Source organism: Abramis brama, assembly GCF_963993115.1.
Source record: "Abramis brama genome assembly, chromosome: 5".
NCBI lineage: Eukaryota > Metazoa > Chordata > Actinopteri > Cypriniformes > Leuciscidae > Abramis > Abramis brama.
In genome coordinates, this window is record NC_139967.1 from 21,224,166 (window position 1) to 21,248,431 (window position 24,266).

A 24,266-nucleotide genomic window follows, 5' to 3' on the forward strand; every position below is an offset into this window, starting at 1 on the left:
AATCGGTTATTCTGACAGACCATGGTATAATAACTTATAGAATATACTTTTACACACCCAAGTCAATATAATTTATCTGATATTATTTGTGAAACTACTTTCATATGATCATGTTGAATATTTTTTTTAGAGATATTTAAACTGGGGATCAATGGAATATTGCTGGTGTTCTCCATTCTTCAGTTCATCATCTCCATCTGTATCTCAGGATTTGCCTGCAAAGCCACCAGCAACAGAGATTCTACAGTGGTCAATGTGGCACTAAACCAGGTAAACGATTTACAACATGCTTCATTGTAAACTACATCCTTTTTTCTACTGCTAAATTGTTGAATTGGTTGACAGTGGACTTTAATTTCATTGTTTATCAAAATACATCATATAAAACAGACTTTATGGTGTGTGGATCTTGTTAGTCTCTTGTGTACTATCTTGTCTGTAACTTCCCAGGGATACTGAGTCAAAGTGAGGAGATTGTACAATTCAAACATTGCATGGAATTAATATCTCTTATTTTTTGCTTCTAAGCAAGCTATTTTTTATTTATTTATTATTTTTGTAATGTTTTTTGACACAAGGACACTTGTGTGTCTCTGGTGTGTTTTTTTTTTTTTTTTTTTTTTAACCTAAAATAAAAATGAAATAAAGTAAAAACTACAAAAAGACATATATTTAAATTTGATGTCTAACCAAGTTAAAACCAGGTTTCAGTTAATGAACAATGCTGTCTCTGTTCATGACAAGAAAATGCATCATTGGTAAATGTTTTTGGTCAGTTCATCCTCTATATCTGGTCTCAGTATTTGAAAAGCCACCTGCAACCAGTGTCCGATGTTTCACTAAACAAATTAAGTGATTTTGGTAGCGGTGTTGTGACATCCATAACTATGGCAGGCAATGTTACCTATTATCTACAGTATGCAGTGTAAAACCTCAGGAGTGTATAGTACATTAATGCAGTCTGATCATGTCAGGTAAAGAATCTCTCCACAATACTGTCAACAAGAGCAAAGAACAAACTAGCAGACTGGAAAGGAAATATAAAGCCTCCACACTGGTAAACAGCCTGGTACCTCACTGGTGTGAAACTATGGCGTTCTGCATGCCCTACAAAGGCAAAAGACCTTAACTCGCTAGAGTGTGGAACTGGGAAAAATGACGTTAAATATTTTTTGTTATCCAGCCAAATTAATTGTAGGACACTGGAAATCTGGCAATTAGATATTTTAGTAATGAAAATTATCTATATAAAAAAATCTTGAGCTCTAACTTGACTTTTGACCACTATTTTAAACTGTACTCTGCCTTTTATTTGTATTGTCTGCAAAAAGTGAGAAGCCACACCACGGCAAATGGCAGTAACTTCCACATTATCAATATTTGGTTGCTGATCACCATTTACGAAATCATTACAGTAACACCCTGTATAGAATCTAATGATCACAGCATTTATTTTGGCTGATTTACAATTGCTTTGTTATATAGAGCAGTTTTGTAGCCTATTCATGGGATAGCTGACTAGCCTATTTATGTTATAGGCTGCTAGCTATAGCTAAATGAAGTAGATTGCGATCTATCTAATTTGTTTGTCTATGCATCTTTTGTGTTACACAATTTCTTACCTTGACCTTAATGTCTGCATTTCAAAGCCATCTCAACCATAATTTTCCTAATGGGCCATCCTTAAACGCTATTAGTAAAAACAACCACTCAACTATTTGGTTTACACTTTTATTCAGTGACAGATGTATGACACAGGCTACACCGTAATTCAAACGTTAATGGACAGTAAAACAATAGCAGATTAACCTCAATTTGAGCTTTCCACTGGTGTTAAAGTGTTCTGCCTTGGTTTCTCCTGTGCTTTTGGAAGTTACCGTTAAGACTCCCATTATTTTCTTGAAAAAACAACGGAGTTGACATAAGATACTTATCCACATGATAAAGAAGGTCTTAAATGTCCCAAAAATATCAATAACTAATTTTCGACCAAAAATTAAGTTACTGCCTTTTGCCTTTGTAGGGCAGTGTAGTTGTCTACAGTATATACAGTTATAGGTATACAGTTAATTGTATTGTCTATATACTGTATACAGGTATAGAGTTAATTTAAAGCCAAAAATATACAAAAAATACATATATAAATATATATTTGATAGTGGATGGCTTTTGTCCTCAATCAATGGCCATTGGTTATGCCTTCATGTAGTTTCATGTATATATGTAAAGCCCTTTGACACACACACAGAGACGCTATAATAGCGATCAGACATCCACCTCAAAAACGAAAAATATTTTATAGTATTTTTAATTTTTAGTAAATAAAGATTAAGTCCACAGTGCTTGTTCTCCTGCTCACTCAGAAATTTAGTCGTTTTATTGTGACGCAACTAATCGAATCAGAGTCTTAGTGAATGCAGTGCATTTGGACAGTAGGTTGATTGTCGTAGTAACCTAATTTGTTCCTCAAAGGTTTCTGGTTGAGCAAGGAGTGTGAATTAAAAGGGGGTGGCAAATATAAATGGTAAAAGAATTATCAGTGGGTGGCAAAAAACTAAAAGCTACACTTCATTTGCAATCTTTAAAACATATAATTCTATCCATTGTATTTGGTTATTTTCTCAGGTATTGTAAAATGTCTGAAAGATTAATCTAGATTACAGATTAAATACAATATAAATACTTGTAGTAAAATATTCTCTTTCAGGAAATATCCTGAGTGCAGCCATTTGGTTAAGTGAGAGAATCTAGACTAGAGTATCCGTATAGTGCAGCAGTCATGGGCCCACAAATGTATATAATTGCAATAGTGAGAGGCTCACATGATCTTAAATATCGACTGGACTGAAGAGTCTCCCTCTCCTTCATGCATTTATCCTTTATTATCATTCTCTCTGCCCACTTACTCTCTCAAAGAGGATGAAGTAAGAGGAATATCCTGTGCTCCTTGTGAAATAAGTATCCTGTCCAAAAGTGATTCCCTTCTCTCTGCTGTAAGTGGAATGGGAAAGAGGGAGAAACCCACAGCCTGTATACCATGAGACAGATTTTATTTTCTTATTTTTTCATTTCTAATTTCTGAACAAAAAACAACAACCTAGATACAGCCTAAGCCTGTTTTTAAAGAGTAAAATGGTGGAAGCTTGATAAATCATGCATTATCTGAAATATTGGCTTAAATGTCTTGAGCTCATAAATTAGCCACTTGTCTGTTGGACCAGATTGAAAGAAAAAAGGTCAACCCTTATGTCAAACATGAATGTGAGAAGAGTTAATGACCAGAATATCACATTGTTGAAAAAAGATGAATACTGATAGATAAAACCCCTGCTGTCAGCGAGGAGTAAAATGATCCACACACGCATGATTATTTTGCTTCGGACAGCTTTGCTTTGCACAGGATTATTTAGTAATATTAAATATCCTAATTCTCAGATTAGTAAAGTTTTGGTCTGTGTAAAATATTTTACACATACATATTTTAAAAAAGAAAACTTATTTTGAACTTATTTTACACTAATTTAGCAAGAATTATAAATAAATGAAGACTTACATTTTGGTCCAGAAACAAAATTGCCAGTTTATTCATTCATCTCTTTTTCTGCCATAACAGCAATAACAATGTATTTATTTGAACAATACATTTAAAAACACCATTTATTTTCTCTTTTCCATCTCCTGTACTAACATATTTTCCCTTTCTCTTCCCCTCCCCTCTCTTCTCGAGGTGTCATGCTAACCCATATCAGCAAAAAGCACCTGCTCACCATTGCTTTCATAATGACATGAATCCCTCCTGTTCATCCTTCTGTCCAACCTTCCTCTAATCTGCCTCTTTTCATTATCATTCACCCTGATACATTATAGTTTTGTGTGATCCACGGCTCTGTGCGGTGCGTGCCTCATTATGAAACAATAAAAAACAGTTTGTTTTTCACTAAGTGGCACACTTATTTCACAGTTTTAGGTCATAGAAGTCTTGAGTGTTCCAGTCTGTATAAAATAAAGCTAACCATAATCTGGAGTCCATATATATTTATTGTACTTTTTCTATTTGAATTAGATGAGATACAGATTCAATAATAAGAAAAAAGCACTCAGAGTTGAACTGACTCAGACACGTGGGAATGATCAGAAACACTTGCTTTACTAAGGCTCAGTTTTGTTTTTAAGTTCCCAAGCAGAATAAATCTAGTGGTTTATTAAAGAAGGTCTCATAAGGAAAACAGTATGACATTCTTTCCCTTTGTTTTTTCTTTGCAGCCTTTCCACCTGCAAAAAGTGATAATGATGGTCCTTCATTTTACCTTGATTGGTGAAGCCTCAGAATCAGAGAGGAGGTTCAGCCCTTCAAGATGTCTAGACATAATCATGTCCTTTTTTTGTCTGCAGTCATCTATCACTCAAGCTGTCTTATAGTTATTCATTAACACATCTTGAAACATGAAACAAAATACGGCATTTGTGAATTCCTGTTACAAAATAAATTCTTCATATTTCTATATGTTCCTTAATTATTTTTCACCAGCCACCAGCCTTATGTAACATACTTCTGAGTTTCTTTGCTACATAACTGCTCGTAAACAGCCAAATAACATCCAAACAATATATAAATCAATTTGCGCGAAAAAAACATTGGACCTGAATTTAATATTAAAAAACACACACACAAATTGGCAGCACTAACAGAAACAGTTCCAATGCACTTCATTCATTGCTTGTTTATTGGCTAAAAATAACTATTTATTTTCAGTCTAAAAAATACACTATCCATCTGTCAATAGTAGTCTACTGTATCATACTAAATCTTCTTTCAGCAAATCTTATAGATAAAATCATTTTAGGGCATAGGTAAAGAAGAATGTGATATTAGGATACAAAAGAGGAGTCATTGATCAAAACAAAGAGTAAAAAAAAAAAACTTTGTGAAATAATATGCAGCGTGAGAACAGTGTGAGCTTGTGGCTAATATCGCACAGTTCAGTTGACAAAAAAAATCCACCTTTCTTCATTTTGTTTTTGTTCTGTGGAGTTTCTCAACACTGTGAAGTCATTATTATTGTGATTTCCCTCGGATTTGGTGTGAGACTCTAACTCCTGCATGGGGTGGTGACATTATAGGTGCCGTCCTCCAGAAACTCATCTTCACTCAGGCTTATATGAAGGCAGGTGTCATTCATAGGTGAAGAGAATGGGATGGTTTGCTCATAGCCCAGCGGTGTGGTCCCACCATTCACAGCTGGATGATCCTCAGGTAAGCTGCTGCAGGTACTGGATGTGGAGATGAACGCAGAGCTCTGGTCATCAGAGGGGTCGTCTCTGGATTGGGGGGATACAAGGGATTTGTCATTGGAGCGCACGCCAGAATCCTCGCTGGCTGAACATGACACGCTGTTGCCGTTGGTGTGAGAATAGAAATCCCCCGGAGAAACGGAACATAGCGTGATGTCAGGAAACGAGGAGCTACCGCTCACGTTTGTGAATGCGTTCCCATTTACAGGTGTGGCTACAGCTGAAGATCTTGACCCCGCCTCTACACCCGGAGAGATAGTCCTGTTCGACCGCTTGCGGTTCAGGGGCTGAGGAGGTGGGTCCAGTTTAGGGATGGTTTGTTTATACCTGCGGACACAAAAAGAAAGCAAATTTTGTAGGTCAATCGGCTTGTCTGGGTAAAATATTTGCATAAAATTACTGACACAGAATACCATAAAAGTTTTGGAGTATATTTGTCCTAACTAAGCACAATGACGCAGTCCAATTTGAAAACAAATATGTGCTTTTTAACAAATATTTTACATGAAAGAATTGTTTTCATTCAATCTGCTTGATTGAACGTGTTCCTAGGAAGGAATTATAAAAAAAATTAAAAGTGATGTTATTTGCTAATTAAAACTATTAAAAATAGCTTTTGTTAATTACAATAGAGGTGAAATAAAATAAAACTTATTTAAAACAAATTAAAACAAAAATTAGAAATGTAACTTTGGCAAATTAAGTTAATTAAAGGTCCCATATTGAAGTTTTATTTTAGGTTTTGATGTCCTTAAGAATATATATTTGCGGTATAAGTACCAAAAACCATTCCAATGTATTTTTACAGCTCCTTTCTCAGGAGCTCTGCTAAGAACAGGTCGATTTTGGCCTGTCTAATTAATATTCATGAGCCTCTCTTCTGATTGGCCTGTTGTTTTCTGAGTGACGCACGGCCAAGCCAACCACAGGTAACTAGGTTCATGTGTGCTGTAGCCTGCTGTGGCTTGGTGATGCTCACTAGTAAGGTAAATAAAACACCTGTAATCAAGGCCGCATTAATGCACGGGCTTACCTGGGCTGAAGCCCAGGGGCCTCCCACGTTCAGGGGCCTCCCATGTTCAGGTTCATGATGAGCTGAAAAGGTCATATTGTTTTAACTTGTCAGATTTTGTCGCTGTATGTCGCTAGTTGCTTGTGGACGTTGGTAGTGCTGTCGCTCTAATGTTATTGTTATGGTGCGTTCACACCAAACGCGAATAGAGCGTCTGGCGCGAGTGATTTCAATGTTAAGTCAATGCAAAGACGCGTTTATGCGCGTCTAGAGGTCCTGCGGCGCGAATGAGGCGTTAATCTGACCACATCTATACAAAACACCATCACAAGTGATATTATACAACTATATCATTTTAATTTGACTAGGAATTATAGGCTCAAAAGAAACAGTATGCTGTTGGGAGAGTGTTTTTATTTTAGGCTACCACACAACAGTGTTCAGTAAATAATTTACTAACGATCGATCAATCTACAAATTAAACTCACTCATACTATCATAAATTACTAAAACGTCATCCGAATTTGACAAATAATACATTTTCTTGTCCCTAATATTCAACATAATGCAGGGGAAACTGTAAAATGAACTGCAGCAGTGCTAAACTTGCATCATAAAACTACAACACTCGAACTATAAATGTATGAATTAAACTCACTGAGACTGTCGAAAGTTTCTTTTCCATGCATCATTTTATTATATCCATGTTTGGGGTTAGTTACAGTCAAATCATATAAAACAGTGAAATCGCCCTTGAACTCTTCTGTCTTGCCTGCACTCGAGACGGTGACATGAGCTGAGCTCCATTGAAAGGCTTCTTTCCTATTGGTTGTCGCTCGCGAAAATCGCTTCTCATTTGCATAAAGTTGAAATTTAGTTGCTGTGTGTGGTTGTTAAATAAAGTTTCTTGTGTTTATGTGCTCCGTGATATGTTAATAACAATATTAAAATTAAAAACAATATAAAAAAACTCACTGTTTTGTAATGTAGATTACCTAGATTACACTTTTTTTAAATGAGACTCTATAAATCGAGGGGATGGGGGGCCTACAAAACCTCTCAGCCCAGGGGCCTAACATTAGGTTAAGGCGGCTCTGCCTGTAATGATGGACATTGCTGAGGGAAATGTTATCCGGCCTTATATGTTCGAGCCGGACTCAGATCCTGAATCGATGACAGGAGACAAACAACCACCTCCTTACTTTCGGCGTTATTTGTAAGAGTATTATAATTACCATTACATCAATGCTGCACGCAGATTTAACGTAAACGCTAATTTAAACTGTCTGTAAACAAACTCAGACTTTTTTGTCAAATTCAATTTAAATCTCCAAAATATGTACGTTAATAGCTAGTTATACACTGATTTTGAAACACTTAACTGCTTTATAATATGTAACGTTAGCAGAAAGACACCGAATGCAGTAAGCTAACGTTATAACTATTGCTTTCCTACTGATACAGTTGATGTGCTATAATTTCTTTTACAATGTTACTTTTGTCTGCAAGGATGCCCACATAACGCGAGAACATATGCTGCAATTGACGCCCAAGGTAAACCTGTAAAACTATGAACTATAGGGACTGCATCATTGATGAGTAGCTTCTTTGAAAAACCAGCATTGAGCTGTGCCTGATTGACGAAGCAGTCACTTGTGAAGTGCTCACCGGCAGTGCTCGGGGTGAGACTGAAGGCGGTGACTGAGTAGTTCAGACATCACATTTTTACGGAAGTCACAACTGCTCGTGAAAAGGCAAAGCTACTTTATGCAGGCTGTGTGCATCTGTCTCTGGATTGACTGTTTTGAAACTTATAATAGCCCCTAGACCTCTGTTATAATGAAAAAAGCCAGGAAATTTCAGTTTTGACAATATGGGACCTTTAAGTACTAAAATTACTAAAACGAAAACTGATATAAACATAAAGCTACATAGAAATATTTAAAAATGACAAAAGCACATAATAAAATTACTAAAACTTAAAACGAAAATTAAAAGCTAATTCAAAATATTAATAAATCTTTTAATAATGTAAAAGTAATCTAAGGATGTAATGTAAACTATAAATAAAATAAATATGATAGATATGCTTATCAATTGTGGGTAAACCGTCTAAGATTCTTAAATACCTGACGCTTTCTAGAATCTCTTACTAATGCAGTAAGATCATGCAAATGTTAATAAATTCTGATAAGATGACTCATTGTTTTGAATCAGCTGAGTAAATGTTTTAGTGATTTAAAATAACAAGTGACTTTGCTGAACAAATAAGTGAACAAATCTTTTAAGTAAAAGATAGCGAATCCCCATAGCTATGTGACGTGTGACACCCACAGCCAAACAAAAAAATATTGATTTTAATTGATCATTGATTTTTAAATGCACAGTTAGGGAAATCACAGTGGGGAGATGGGCTTGGCTTGTGTAGTGTACAATGCTGAATCATCAATAAGAGCTCATACACAATTCTTTAAGACACAGTCTACATTCTGCATGTGTGTGTGTGTGTGTATGTGTGTGTGTGTGCACTTATCTCTGTCCCACAGTTCCCCTGCTGGGTAAATTAAGTAGAGAAAGAGAGGGAGAGAGAGAAAATGGGAGACAGAGCTGCAGGTTCTTGTATTGATGGCTCTACTAAAAATAACTGCAATGCAGTCACTCAGCATAGGACAGAGAAAGCACAACATAAGACTATCTGTCTCTTTCTCTCACTCATACTTATTAAACACATGCAAAAGCAACCCAAATCATATGATATGCAAAAACATAAATAAATAGATTAAATAGATACTATACAGCAGGCTACTTAAGTCAGATTTAAACATTTTAAATGCAGAAGTCGCCACAGTGCTCGTGGGTGGTTGTCAGTGTTTTGCTATGCAGTTTCTAATGTGTATGGAGTGGTTTTTGATGTGTTGCTATGCAGTTGCTAGGTGGCTGGTCAGTGATTGGTTATTGTTTCAAGTTTAAAGAGCCCACCCCCAAGTCTCTATGATGTTCGGCTCCGTAGATACAACTTGGGAGCAGCCTTCATTGTAAGTCTATGGGATTTTTTTCATCTGTTTTATCAAAACTTTCCCTCAATCAGCAACACAAGGTGTTCAAATCCCTAATCCTACGTATGAACAATAGTACAATGGTAGACTAATAAATACACATACAATCCAACATATTCAGTGTAACTTCACAAGCAAAGCTACTGCCATTTGATCTTGGACCTTGGCTGCTAGTGTAAGAATTTTCTGTTTCTTTTCCACTTTCTCTCCTTCCCCTAATTAGCATACGATCACATCAGCAATCCCGTCTAGCCCCCGACCAAGCGCTGTCACATCTCCTCCCCCACATCTTTCCAGAGAGCACTCATCTCCTCATCTCAGGGTCCTCACATTGACTCATCTTCCTGTGGGTGTCCAAAGCCAAGTCATTTCATTTTCAATATTTTTCCATAACGTATGCCTCTACTTTCAGTGTACATGTACAGTACTGTTATATATGTGTGTGAGTGAGTGTTTGTAAATGTTAAGAGCCCTGATAAATCTTGTGAATATTAGATCTTGAATAGCGGTGACTCTTGTAGAATTGGGATGAAATGTCACACTAGCCATTTAGTACGTCTAACAATATAACCTTAAGTAAAATGCCATAGCATCAATAATGAATAAGCTTAATTTACTCCTCATAATGCAAAATCTCATTATTCAATGTTGCACTTGTTAAGCCACAGGAGCTGTGGATAAGGGCTGCAACTGATATAGCCTATTGTGCCATCAGATTAAAAATTAAAAGTGCCCTGAGGGAGAACATTAGTCTTTCTCCTGATCATGGTAATGTGTGAGTATGTGTAGATATTTAATTCTAGAAGAGGAATTTAGTGTGTGAAGTCCAAATATGTGAATAATTAAGTATTTTAATCCTGATTTATTCCCTTTAAAACCCTGTTGATATTTGACACCATGAAGCACAAACCCATACACAACAAACTTCATTTGATGAATTCACTGTGATAATTAGATTGTATGCCAGTGTACTGCATGATTCAAGCTAAACCATAACATATATTAGTGAGGTCTCATAGACGTAATGGTTTTCATAAGATAATGCGATTTACTACACCCTACCCTTAAACCCAATGCCGGGTCTAGACTACACAATATCAGCCCAATTTTGCCACAATCCATTTAACGTAGGATATTGTGGTGATTTGTAAACGACAATAAGCATCAGGAAGCAAGAATCCATCGTTTCATCTTGTATAGTGTATCATAGTGGATGACAACCGATGCCGCATCTGCGATTCTTCACAATGTAACAACAGAAAGACTAGTGTGTTTTTTTTTCCGGTCCTCCACGACAAGTTACGTCACATCTATGCCGTTGGCCAATAGGAGCACAGAAGCTCTTCGGTACACAGCTTTCAAACATGGTGAAACGAAAGAGAGATGTATATAACTTGTATATAAAAATAGTATAGAATATAAGCCATAAAATAAAATAAGAAATGTATTTTCAGTTCAGTGCAGGACATTCCATGGGTGTTATGGTTTTTATACGGAGCTAATCACATTTTCTAGCCCCTAATCACAGAAAACGTTTTAATAAAAAAATATTTTTGAATTAAACCTAATTACCTGGCCTGAAACCTAAATACCCACCACAATATAAGGACTTTGGGTCCTCCTCATAATGTAGGTCAAACCAGTACTTGTGGGGGTAATTTCAGGTTAGGCACAATGTAGGAAAAACCAGACCCACGCGTGCACCCCTGTACTCATCATTCATCATCCATTCAGCATGCCAATGTAATTAAAGAAAGTACAATTACAGTTATACTCACAGGAGGTTGGTAAAGTGGAGAAGAGAGGAGAGGAAATAGAGAGGAAATAGCGATTTCAGACAAAGGAAGAGAGGTGGGGGTATGAGATGGATAGAGGGTATCAGAGAGGGTTAGAAAAAGATTAGAGAGAAGGAAGAAGGCTGTTACAGGAGGAAGTGGATAATCAGAAGGGGAGGCTCCTCACACGTGCACCTGAGCAGAGAAAAACACAAATAAGTCTCTCTAAAACCTCTTCACCTAAAGACCTGAGAAAGTCATCTAGAAAATCATCTGATCTGACTCCCACTGCAACACTGCAATTACTATCACTGTATAATGTCCAATTCCCTTTCCATTAACGTCTATTGTTTTTTATTGAGCTAATGACTTAATCTATCCCGTAGCCAATCAATTAACTCTTATGTCATCTTTCTGTATCTTTACATCTTCATAAAGACATTTTAGTGTGTTTATTCTTGTTTTTCTTGTGGGCCCTAACAGAAAAATTTGGAGAATTAAAAAAAACAAAACAATATTTGCTTTATCTATGAATCGGTTTCTCAGCTGAAGACTACCCCAAATGTTCCTAAACTGAGGCTTTGTAATATTTAGCTCACTTTTGCAGACAATTTTGTCCCTAAAGTTTACCTAAAGGCTGATACAGAACATGACTTTTAAAATCTGAACAGATTTTAAAACACTATAGGCATCATAAACTTGCTAACTTTGTGAATGGATACAGAGAAAAACTGCATCATACAGCAAACGACTGAAGATCACACACTACCAGACGTTCAGACCTTCATTCATTATGCGATCTGTCAACTCTGACTGCCGAAAATCTGCAGACTGGCTCTGACTACACTTATGAAAAGAAATGATCATGAATACATGAATGATCAATATATTAAATGGTTTAAGAGTATATTTGAACATACACCGAATAATATTGTGTTCATATATTATAATATATTGAATAATACATAAGGAATTGTCGCTTTTCATATATTGAAAAATATGCGACAATATATTTACTAATATACCATAATGTATGTAATTTTATATTCAGTAATACACTTCATAATATATAGATGTATATGTGATCAGATATGGTACTGCATGTGTAATATATTGCAGATAAATTTACTCATGCAGTATAAACACACATATATAGAGAAATATATAATGTAATATATTTATGTACATTTTAATTATTTATATATGTTTCATATTTTCAAGCTAGCAAACAAAAGCACAAGCACACCTGCCTGTACTGAAGTATTTACCAAGAGAGTGAAGAGACTATCACTGTGCTGAGGAGTGCACAGACATTACTTTTAAAATATAGTAAGTATAGTCTATTATAGTCTGAATAGTGTTAGGCCAATCGTCAACCTGAACACTCTTCAGCACAATGGAAACCCCAAAAACTCTCACAAACCAGAAATCCTTTTAAACTTCAAAATAATAGAACATTACACACTAACAGATTCCCCCCATATTAATATTGAGCAAAACACATTAAATTAAACTTAATTTTAACATTTGATCTCCTTTAACAGTCAGAAGCAAATATTTTATATGTATTAATATATAGCCATACATGGTCAATGCATATATTGCAAAATATATTTTTCAGTATATTCCCATATATTTTTGTTCCGTAAGGGTATCGCCAACTAGCATAGTCCAGGCTGAAAACTGAAGCAAAAGTCGTGTAGTGTATTCCAGCCTTAAGAACACGCACACACACACACACACACACACACACACACACACACACACACACACTTGTGATGAGTCTCAGTAGCAATAATCAAGCAGCGAGAGGAGATTATAGAAGATCAATACAACAGCAGATAGGCTAATCCATGACATTAAATCCATCCATGCATTCATCCCTCCTCACATTAACACAAACAAATAAATGGACACACAAACAAGCTCAAAATCACAAGGCCATGAAAACTGGCTTAGTGCACAGTGACCCACAGAGCTAAATTCATGTAAAAAAAAAATCAGCAGACAGTTTCTGGACAGGCAGATAATAAATAAGCAACAGCACATGTAGAGAGGAATGAAAGAACATCACAGACGTGAACAGAGGGGAGCAATAAAGAAATAAAAGAGATGGCACTTATGACTGGCACTGAAGGGATGGACAGATTCCAGCTCCAGCAGAGAAGTTCACGCTGACATTAACACCAGGAGTGACAGATAAATGAACAATTGATGGGCAGGTGCATAAAACCATTATGAGTCATAGTGAGGAGTCACTGCTGGACACACACTGAGCTCCAACACACACACACACACACACACACACACACACACACACACACACACACACACACACACACACCATTATTTGTGACTGAGAGTATAGCAGAGTTTGGGAGTATACTGTAAATACAACTCATAGACTGCATACTGTCCAGCAAGTTAAATTAACTTGACTATATTTTGTACTTCTGTATATAGTCAAGAAACACCCTGCATATTTAAGTCACCCATTCATCTCTCTCTGTCTTAATATAATATACTATCATTCAAATGTTTGGGGTTGTTTTTTTTCTTTTTCTTATGTTAATGGTGAAATAATATTACAATTGGAAATAAGTGTTTAAAATGTAATTTATTCCTGTGATGGTAAAGCTTAATTTTTCAGCAGCCATTACTCCAGTGTCACATATCATTCTAATACTGATTTTGTGCTTTTTTTGGAAACCTTGATACATTTGTTCAGGATTCCATGATGAATAGAAAGAGAAAAGAACAGCATTTATTTGAAATACAAAGTTTTATTAACATTATAAATGTATTTACTGACACTTTTGATCAATTTAATGTGTCTTTGCTGAATAAAAGTATTAATTACTTAACCCCCCAAAACTAGACAGCATTAATATTCTGATTATGAAAGCGGCATGTAAACATATTAATCTGATTGCTACAACTAGCCACAATGAGATTAAGCCAATATTTCAGTTTAGAAATCAGAGATAAAATGGATTCATGTTGGAAAGGTCACATGTGACAGTGACACACAGTTTCAACCATCTGTCTAAGTCTGTGTACTCTGGTTCATAAACCATCTAATTTCTTCTCCAACTTCAAAATAGTCTCCCATCGTTGTTTTACCATTTTATTGTAAAGGGCGTTTGACTTTACATGTTCGCATTGTAAACACTGGGTCGGTGCTTCCGCCTACATCACGTGTGACCTTTCAACGTGACTAAGTAATGCGTGAAGTAGTGGAAGCGCATCGAAGAGCTAGTGCAAGACTTTGTGTGCTTAAAAAGTATATACATTTGTATTAATTTTTTTTAGAATATGACTGATCTTTTTGCTAGAGAAGACCCTTATTCCTCGGCTGGAATTGTGTAGAGCTCTTTGACGCTGGACTGAAACTGCAATTTGGACCTTCAACCCGTTGATAACCGTTGAAGTCCACTATATGGAGAATCCTGGAATGTTTTCCTCAAAAACCTTAATTTCTTTTCGACTGAAGAAAGAAAGACATGAACATCTTGGATAACGTGGGGGTGAGTAAATGATCAGGAAATTTTAATTCTGGAGTGAACTAATCCTTTAAGTCTTTCCCTGGCCCTGTGAGTGTTGTCAGCAGTAGGTGTGTGTATGCTTGTGTGTGTGAGGTTCTGCAAGCTCTAAATTGCTCTAATAAAGTGTGAAAATAAATGTTTTCTGTGTGCGAGAGACTGCAGCTACCCACAGGGACACCGATAATTGTGAAATAAATCACTCTCCCAGACAGACGCACACATACAGTACTCTTAAATACATACACACACACACAGACACACACACACATCGACAAGCAAGCACATACGTATGTATTCACATAAAAACACACATATTCACTCTCTTTCACTCTTTTTGATACACAAAATAGAGCCATCTAAGACAAACAACAAACAACTAACCAAGACAGCTAGGTAAAGCAACAAAACATCTCTAACTAGCAGTAAAAGCAATAGAGAAGGTTTAAATGTGTGCTGCAAAGCTCAACAACTGCTTACCATACAGTAGGTGCTAACCACAGACAGAGAGCAATGAATGTGCAGTATGCAAACACAGGTCAAAATTTTCCATTACAGTTCAAGGAAACCTGTCTACCAGAAGTCAGAGTGGAAAGATTGCTCTCTGCCTTCTAATACACTTTCATTAGATTTGTTTACATTGCTCATAACTAATATCCATTCCAACAAGTCTGCTGTCTGTGTATGGAGTGAGGAGGGAGAGGGAAGAGAGAGGAAAGGAGGAGGTCAGAGAGGAGGTGGGATTATGTGAACTAGTTTTAGAAAACCCAAACACCAGCCAAATGTGGTAAAAACTTTCACAAACATAAACATCTGCTCAATCGTTTGTAACATTTTGGCGAGTCTGAGACCCATAATGCCTGAACCTCACTAACTTTGTTGTATTTCTGGGTTTGTTTTGGTGCTGCTCTACTCTGTTCCACAAACTGACACACTGTGTGATTATTTTGTCCAGATGTTGCAGCTCAAATTTCAGACCCTAGGTATGTTTAAATTACAGATCGGAAAGGAGCAATTGGTCTGACTTTCAACACAATCAAAAGTGCTCTAACATTGCCTTTCTGCACTTCCTGATCTCTTTCTTTGTCACATTCCTTTTCTAGATTGTTTAGTGCTTTTGAAAGAAATCTCCTATGCTCACCATTTGAAAAGTAAAAACAGTAATATTGTGAATTTGATCTATTTATCTATTTTAATATATTTTAAAATGTAAATTATTCCTGTGATGCAAATGTAGAAAAAATGTAGAAAGTTCAAAATGACAGCATTTATTTGAAATAGAAAATCTTTGTAACATTATAAATGTCTTTACAGACACTTTTAATCAATTTAATGCATCCTTGCTGAATAAAATTAGTAATTTCTTTAAAAAAAGTTTTGCAACAAATATATATATATAGTTGCAAAATGTTGTATGCCAGATGCCAGATTAAAACTAATTAATGTAATTAATGTAAAAAAATGTGTGTCCATTTAAGTGCTACTGTCATGTGTCTTCACCTCTCATCAAGTGCCGTTGAATTCCGAGTTTCTAGCTTAGCAACTTCCTTTCTCGCTGCATCCACTCCAGCATCACTTCTTGCATTTGCTGGATTGAGCAGATTGAGGTAGGGCTCAGCGTGGAAGGAGACGGGAGGGTTTTCTGGCTGTCCTGCTGGAGTGGAGGTGACGGGCTGGTCTGAGCGAGGAGTGTAGAGGTTCTTCAGGTTGAGAGAGAGAGAACGAGTGGGCAGACTACTCCAAACTGATTCTTCTTCTAGAAGAGAGAGATTCAAATTTAGGGAATAAAGTAAACGTCTTAATAGCCAACCTGAAACAGTCAATAACAATAGGGGATGTTATGTTATGTAAATTAAGCTTATTACTGAAAATTCAGCTATTGGGAGACTAGTACAGTTGTCTTTTAATACAGACACTCAAGGGCATAATGGTGACCGAAAATTTCAATAACTCTAAATGACAGGTCACAGCAACCAGCCAGTACACCACCATCACTGCACCAAGCATAAGCTTATATACTGTACACACACACACACACACACACACACACACACACACACACACACACACACACAACACAACCACCACCACTGCACCAAGCATAAGCTTATATACTGTATACACACACTCTCTCTCTCTCTCTCTCTCTCTCAGAATGAAAGTCGGCAAGGAGCGTGCTGAAGAATCAAACCTAATAAACTCCTGCACTAAACTCTGAAATAGATTAGTGTACACCAACCAACTCAATAACATCCCAGCCTGCCAAAAAACAATGTGTGCGCGTCTATGACTGTAATGGTGTGCAATAGACTACCCACTCTTTCAGCAGACTGGGATCTGAAAGTATTTTTCCCATTCATTTTCTTAGCAGAAAAATCTTAAATAAAACGTTCTTACTGTAGCTATAGACCAAACAAACTAGCTCATAGATAAATCACAACAATATAATGTTTAACTGAAAGCAAAATCGTATTTTCAAAAATCACAAAAAAAATATTTGTAAAAAATCATGTATTTAAATTCTCATTAATATACACTTCCCTTCAACTCAATTTTGATCAAAAATACAGTAATAATATGACATTAAAATAATAATTTTTTAAATATATATTTTTCTCTATGATGGCAAAGCTAATATTTCGGCAGCAATAAATAAATTATAAATGTATTTACTGTCACTTTTAATCAATTTAATATGTCCTTGCTGAATAAAATATATAATGCTAATTTTATTTTTATTTTTTTTATATTACTGACCCAAACGGTAGTGTAATTGACTGAATAAACTACTCCTCTCATGAAGCACTGCAAATGATAGAATCATAAACAATGGTACAATATAAAACTATAAACTATCAGCAAATAATTATCAATTTAAAATACACTATATTTTTTGTTTATTGCAAAATATTCAAATATTTCATTTGTGTAGCGAGACTAATTTTCTTCGATCATTTGCAGGGCTTTATGGGAGTGACTCCTCTCAGGATTATGGGTAGTGCTGTGAGTCTTACTCTGTGTGGCTCCACTGACTCTGACCTCCAGTTGGCTGAGGTGTTTCACCAGCAGGGATGTATGTTGCAGTAAGTCTCGGTTCTGCAGCAGCAGCTGGTGAGTTCTGGCCTGCGCCTCCATGCGGGCAGCCGTCTCCGCGGCCAGCTGATCCTTTAGGAGTTGCACCTATAGCAGGGACACGCTCAGTCAAGACTATAAGGAATCAGATATGATGACTTACAAGTAGGATATGATCTGAGGATTATGGTGAGTGAAACGAATCTTAGATCAGGTAATCAAAGTCCTATAGAGTTGATTCTCTAACTTGTGTTGTGTGTGTGTGTGTGTGTGTGTGTGTCAGAAGCAATGACAGATATCAAACTTTAATCAACTAAACACTATTAATCAATCAATTTTTAAGGAATCTAAAGTGGTTTGCTGCATAATGAAAGAGACCTTTATTTTGCTGACTTCATCATTTGTGCAGACGTTTGGGAGGATCAGCCCACAGAAAGGAAAAGATCTCTTAAAACGTTTTGCTTTCAAGGTCTATCGCTATTGTCAATGACAATATTTGAAGAGATTTCTGATATGTCTGCTATAATGACAAAGCTGCTCATTTTAAAACTTTTATTTACAGAAACTAATTGTGACAATATAATCAAGTAATTAAATAAGATAGTAATACAAGTTTTAATTTTTTTTACACTTTTTTTTTTAGCAAGAAAAAAATTATATACATTTGTTTCTATATTTATAATTTAAAAAAATAATCAAATTACTTATGATTTGATTAATTTTCACGACTTTTCCAGGTCTAGACATCACACTTTTTTAATTCCCTCATGTAGCGTAGGTTGTCCAAGATAATGAGTAGCCAGATTCTTAAATAAAAATGGCATTTGTGAAGGGAATTAATTAAAATACGAAATATGATTTAAAATATCTTTGTTTTTAGCAAACTTCAAATATTTAAAAACAAACTGCTATCCACATTCATTTAGTCTCACTTGTTAAGACATTTTCTAAAGAATTTGAGGAGAAACATCTGAGAAAAGGTTAATACTTAAAAGAAACTAAAAACTATTAGGTCCAATGAGAAAGAGCAACCTCTGAGCAATATAATTTTTCTCTGGGTGGGCGGTGAATGCACATCAATCTCCTTTTCCAAGCTATTGCTATGCAGTAGCATGACTGTGCTGAATCAGAGCTGAGAGCACATCAGCTTCCTCTCTCTCACATAGGACATTAGTCGGAGACATAATGACAAAAAGGACCCAATAAATGAACAGGCGAATTAATGAAGTGGCAGAAGCCTGGTGATTGCCCATATCAGCGTTGTTTTCTGTCTCCTCTATATTTATCTTTGCTTCCTCTATATGGTGAATGATTTGGGCTTATATAGTATGTGAGAGCTTTTAAACAAAGGCTATCAGAAATAATTTCAACAGAGAAAAATCTGTTTTCTGAGTGGAAAGCAAATGATTGTGAAAATGCCTGAAAATATGAAATCAACTGCTGCATTTTCTATGGAGTTGTAGCCCCTTCTAGTGTCAGGAAAGGGTAGAAGCAACATCTTACCTGTGCTACAGCGATCTGAGTTTGTTGTTGCTGCTGTAGAAGCTGTTGTTGGAGTAACTGCAGGTGGTGATGGCTGGCCAAAGGTGTGAGAGTAGGAGAACAAGGGCTGCTGGGGGATAGCGTGTATAGAGAGACACTCTCCAGGTCTTGTAAAGACTGAAAGAGGGAAAATGAGCATAAGAGAGAGAAGAGAAAAAGGTTATCACTATTTGCTTCCTAAAACATTTTTTTTCCTGAGAAACATCAACTTTTGCAGTTTACATTAGTATTAATTTTGCCAGCTATTTTTAAAGTCTAAGTTAAATATACTGTATGTGTGTGTATATATATATATATATATATATATATATATATATATATATGCGTCCACACCAGCGGACGATATCGTTCTGTTAATTCCAGTTTTGTCATCTGCTGCTTTAAATGCTCGAGCTCTTTAAAGCAGGATGGATTCTGATTGGCTGTCATTGTTCTTCATCAGCTGGAAAAATCATTTGAAAGTGATTCCAACAATATCGTTTCTCTGTGGCGTTATTGTTGTGATGTAGACTGCTATTCTTTTTATTCTTCTAAGTCATATTTTAATGATCTTGCATAATGTTTAAAGTGATAATCACAATATTTTTGCTCAATATTGTAATCTTGATTACTGATTATGATTGTTGTCATTTAAGATTTGTTGTCATTTCACTTTCACCTATTGGCACAAATCAAAACAATGTCAACTCATTTGCATGGGTTATTTTACTCATTTACTCATCTCGTTTCCTGACAGAGAATATTGTCATATAAATTAACATTCTCTACATTATGTAAACTGGTAAAACTCAAGCTTCCCTCAGAAGCTAAAACAGTGAAATTCCTAATAGTGTATATATTTAAGACAAAAGCTCTGATTAGGAGATTTAAACTCTTGACATCTGGGAACCCCAAGCATGAAAGCTTGTGGAGGCTTCTTAAAGCAACACTATGTAACTTTTCGACCTTCATAATATATTTCCAAAACCCTTGTGATGGTACATGGACTTACAATAGGTTGAATGACACGTCTGCCATAGCCTGACGGGGTCTGTATCGCTTTTACTGGCACTATGTAACTTCGGGGTTCGGGTAGTTACCCGAGCACAAAAAGAACTACAAAATTCGACTGCTTTACGGCATACGTCACTTCCCCCACCACTTCGTCAAATTTGGACGCGAGAGGCCAACCAGCGTTTGTTTTTCCGGCTTTCATGCGTATGTTTTTGGGGGTGTTTACACCTGGCCACTTCATGCGTTTTCTCAATTCGGATAGCTATCCGATCGTGAAAAGACCAGGTGTAAATGCCCTCCGAAACGCATTCGAGACGGATTTGAAACCGATCGCTCAAAACCACTTCAGAAGGAGGTCTGAGACGCATTCCAGATGAAACTGGACAAGTGTAAAAATGCATCTGGTTGTTGAAACCACATATGTAAATTGTACTCCTCCCAAAAATGCTAAAAAAATAAATAAATACACGCGTTATAGGCTATATGTAATGTGATAGCCAGATATGACGACGCTACTGGAATCAACGCAGATGAGCAGCTGAGTAAGTTATGTATTCATCAAGCCAACGTGCAAACTATCGCAAATCAAAGTGAAAGTAAGTCGCAGACGCTTAACACACAATCATCATCATTAAAAGTAAATAAATGAAATGATCTTACCAGGGCTGTTGCTGCTCTCTCTTATTGCGGTCTCTGATTTTGAAAATTTAGCTGATGATCAATAAAATGCCGCTCGTATCTGTTGCTTTGAGTGACGTGCACTCCAATAAACATGCATATATATCACGGGAATTGAAGATCGGATTTAAATCCGTTTCGCAAAAACACATTTATGTGACCAGGTGTAAATGGAATCGTTTTGATATATCAGATAGCTATCCGATCTGAGAAAACGCATGAAGTGGCCAGGTGTAAACAGCCTCATGGCCAAAGCAGCAACGGACAAAAAAAAAAAGTCAGAAGTAGGCTAACTAGCCTAATGACTGCAGGCTGATAGTCATGTTTGTTTATTTATTTTTCTGGTGAAAGTGTCTTGCCTCAGGCTATAATGCAAATTGATTTTTCAACTTTGCAGATTCATCTATGGTAGCTTGATATTATAATGTTGACGATATATGGCTATTACCTACCCCACAAACATTGAATTGAATTAGAATTCTGTAAAACAGTAGCCAATAGGCTACTATAATGACGCTGGCTTGTAAACGTGAGCTACGCGATCTTTTGGCGCTTGAAAAAAATAAAACCCATGAAATTATATTCATATGACATGCTGAAATATATGCCACTGTACCTGGGTTGAAGACATTTCACACGCAACGCAGGCTGTCTGCCCAAGAAGAGAACTCCTTCTGCAGAGTTTGGGTAACGGCTTGTCAACAAATGCACGTGTTAACCATGTAACCATGACAGATTTTACGACAGTAGTAGAAGACAATACTGTTTCCCAACTGTAGGGGGAGCCCGAGAGCAAAAGTTACTTAGTGTTGCTTTAACAACAGTCAATAATATTTTCCTGCTCGTGTTTTTATTGAAGAAAATATAGAGAGATTTTAGTTAAGTTTTATGTATTTATTTACAACATTTTGGTTTTGTCCATTTTAGAAATTGTAATATTGCATGTTAATAGTCACGGTTAGTGTTTAATGATGTCAGTGTTGCATGGTCATTGTGGTGTCTTAGTCATGCAAAAAGAGAGCAGAGTAAAGGGTTAATTAGTTTGTGTGTGTATGTATGTGTATTTGCATTAAGAGCACTTTAATATGTGGATCCACAGAAGCAAAGGTCAACTCAAGTGCATTCATAAAAAGAGGAACATTTACAAATAACCACATTTAAACACACACACACACACACACACACACACACACACACACACACACACACACACACACACACACACACAGAGAGAGAGGAAGTAATTTTCTCTAAGTAGCTTTACTCTGTCTGTCATAAGAGGACTGAGACAGAGACATGGCTCTAGGGATTTGAACATCAAAACACTCTCTGCTTTCTCACCTAATGATATTTTCTGTCCCCACCCCTGAACATTACCCTTACACAAACCTTTATACGTTATATACCAAACATGACACATCATAATTCAATCTAAAAGCAGTAAAGGAAACAACACAATTACTCTTTCTGTGCAACATCCAATGTTAACCACTAGAAGGAGCTGGAGGTTTAATTTCAGGGGTATATGAGAGGGAAGAGAGGCAGAGGATGGAGGTAGTAGCACGTCTGCTAAAATAAGAAACACTTCCAGTATGAAACAGTCTTTTAATGTCACTTATCTCCATTGTGCACAGAGGCATATCTTCCATGAGCAGGATGGCCAAGTCATACCAGTTAGCAACTACATAAAAAAAGAAAGAAAAGAAGCTACAACTATGAATGTTCCCATTCTGTCTTCATTTATCCTCCAGTAGATCCATTTGTCATGAATGTCAGCTACAAAGCTAATGGAACACCACTGGATCTTTGATGTTTGCTAGACAACAAACACATGAATGCATTATGAATGGACTGCTGCTAAATTAACACATGTAAAATGAATGAATGCATTATCTGCTTTCAACCCATCTGCACTGGGAATTTCTGTAAGGAACGGCAGAGAGATATCAAACATCAAACCATATTAAGTTTGACTTTGTTTAATATATAACTTTGACCTTATTTAAATAATCCTTATGGCTCTCTCCTCTCGTATAATTTACTGTATGAACTTCTAAACAGGACCTGCAGTCAAATCATCTTGAATGGTCAGTTAAAAAAAAAAGAAAAAAAAAAGAAAAAACCCAAAAAAACAATTAACCCCCCCCCCCCCCCCCCCCGAAAAAACAAGAACAAACAAACAAAAACGAATTAATAAAAAATAATAATAATAACAATAATAGCAATATATTATTTTAAGTAAAAAAAATCTAAATAATTATACATCATGTTAATATTTGTTGTAATAATTTGTTTAAATGTGTGTTTAAATGCCTTTAATTAATGTTGGTTTTGCTTTCATTTACTTTAAAAATAAAAAGTTTTTGTTTAAAAGAAATGAATACTTTTATTCAGCAAGGGTGCCTTCATCAAATATTTCTGAAAAAAGTATTGTGGTTTCCACAAAAATATTAAGCAGCACAGCTGTTTTCAACATTAATAATAAAAATAAATGTTTCTTGAGCACCAAATCAGCATATTGATTTCTGAAGGATTATGTGACTGAATACTGGAGTAATGGCTGTTGAAAATTCAGCTTTGCTGTCACAGGAATAAATTAGAATAAAATAGAATAAACAAAAAAATTAAATAGAAAAGTGTGACCCTGGACCACAAAACCAGTTACATGGGTCAATTTTTTAAAATTGAGATGTATACATAATCCGACAGCTGAATAAATAAGCTTTCCATTGATGTATGGTTTGTTAGGATATGACAATCCAGGGGCTGTATGATATTGTTTCCAGTTCAGACAGTGATAAGTGGTTAAAGTCAGATGAAGATTTTGAAAATAGTATGCAGGCCTGGGGCATCATAACAGTTTAACTGAATACCCCGAAGGAGGAACAAGGTTGAGACAAAGGGGTAAAAAACAGAAGAGAGAGGAGGTGAAAAGGGTTTCCTCTTTATTTATAAACAGCCATTATTTCCAGCTGACGAGCGATACTCAAAAGACGTCTGTGGGCAGGAATGATGCAAGGGCTTCTCTTCTGCTAAAACACTCAGTCATGCTCATACTCAAGATCGATCTCACCTGATGGGTTTGTCCAGGTTTCACCATGTTGAGCTCTGACAGGCTCTGAAGAATGTCATCCATAGCCTGCTCACTGAGCTTTGGGGAATGAGACTCCATTCCAGTGACATCATCCATTCCCTGTTCCATCCCTGTCAGCTGACGACCTGTAAACAACAGCAGCATTTAAAGAATACAATGAAACTAGTTATACAACAATGATTGGCAAACATCACATGAAAAATATCACCG

The 24,266-nt window shown here is 36.2% G+C and overlaps 1 protein-coding gene across 5 annotated transcripts in view; it reads right to left on the minus strand.

Moving 5' to 3' along the window:
• Positions 1-2,957: 2,957 nt before the first annotated feature.
• The window catches only part of LOC311083902 (carboxyl-terminal PDZ ligand of neuronal nitric oxide synthase protein), a 49,030-nt gene continuing 27,721 nt past the window's right edge, over positions 2,958-24,266 (minus strand). The window contains exons 7-13 of one of the 5 annotated variants that reach the window (XR_014606381.1): positions 24,036-24,181; positions 19,253-19,408; positions 17,692-17,857; positions 16,178-16,433; positions 11,139-11,330; positions 7,403-8,855; positions 5,627-6,291 (exon numbers count right to left, since the gene is read on the minus strand). Coding sequence is in view for 2 of the 5 variants with exons in the window: in XM_084115672.1 (XP_083971798.1) it covers positions 5,091-5,619; positions 16,178-16,433; positions 17,692-17,857; positions 19,253-19,408; positions 24,036-24,181 (1,253 nt within the window). In the remaining 3 variants the exon portion in view is untranslated. The other 4 variants (XR_014606382.1, XM_084115673.1, XR_014606380.1 and 1 more) reach the window with 4 other exon arrangements.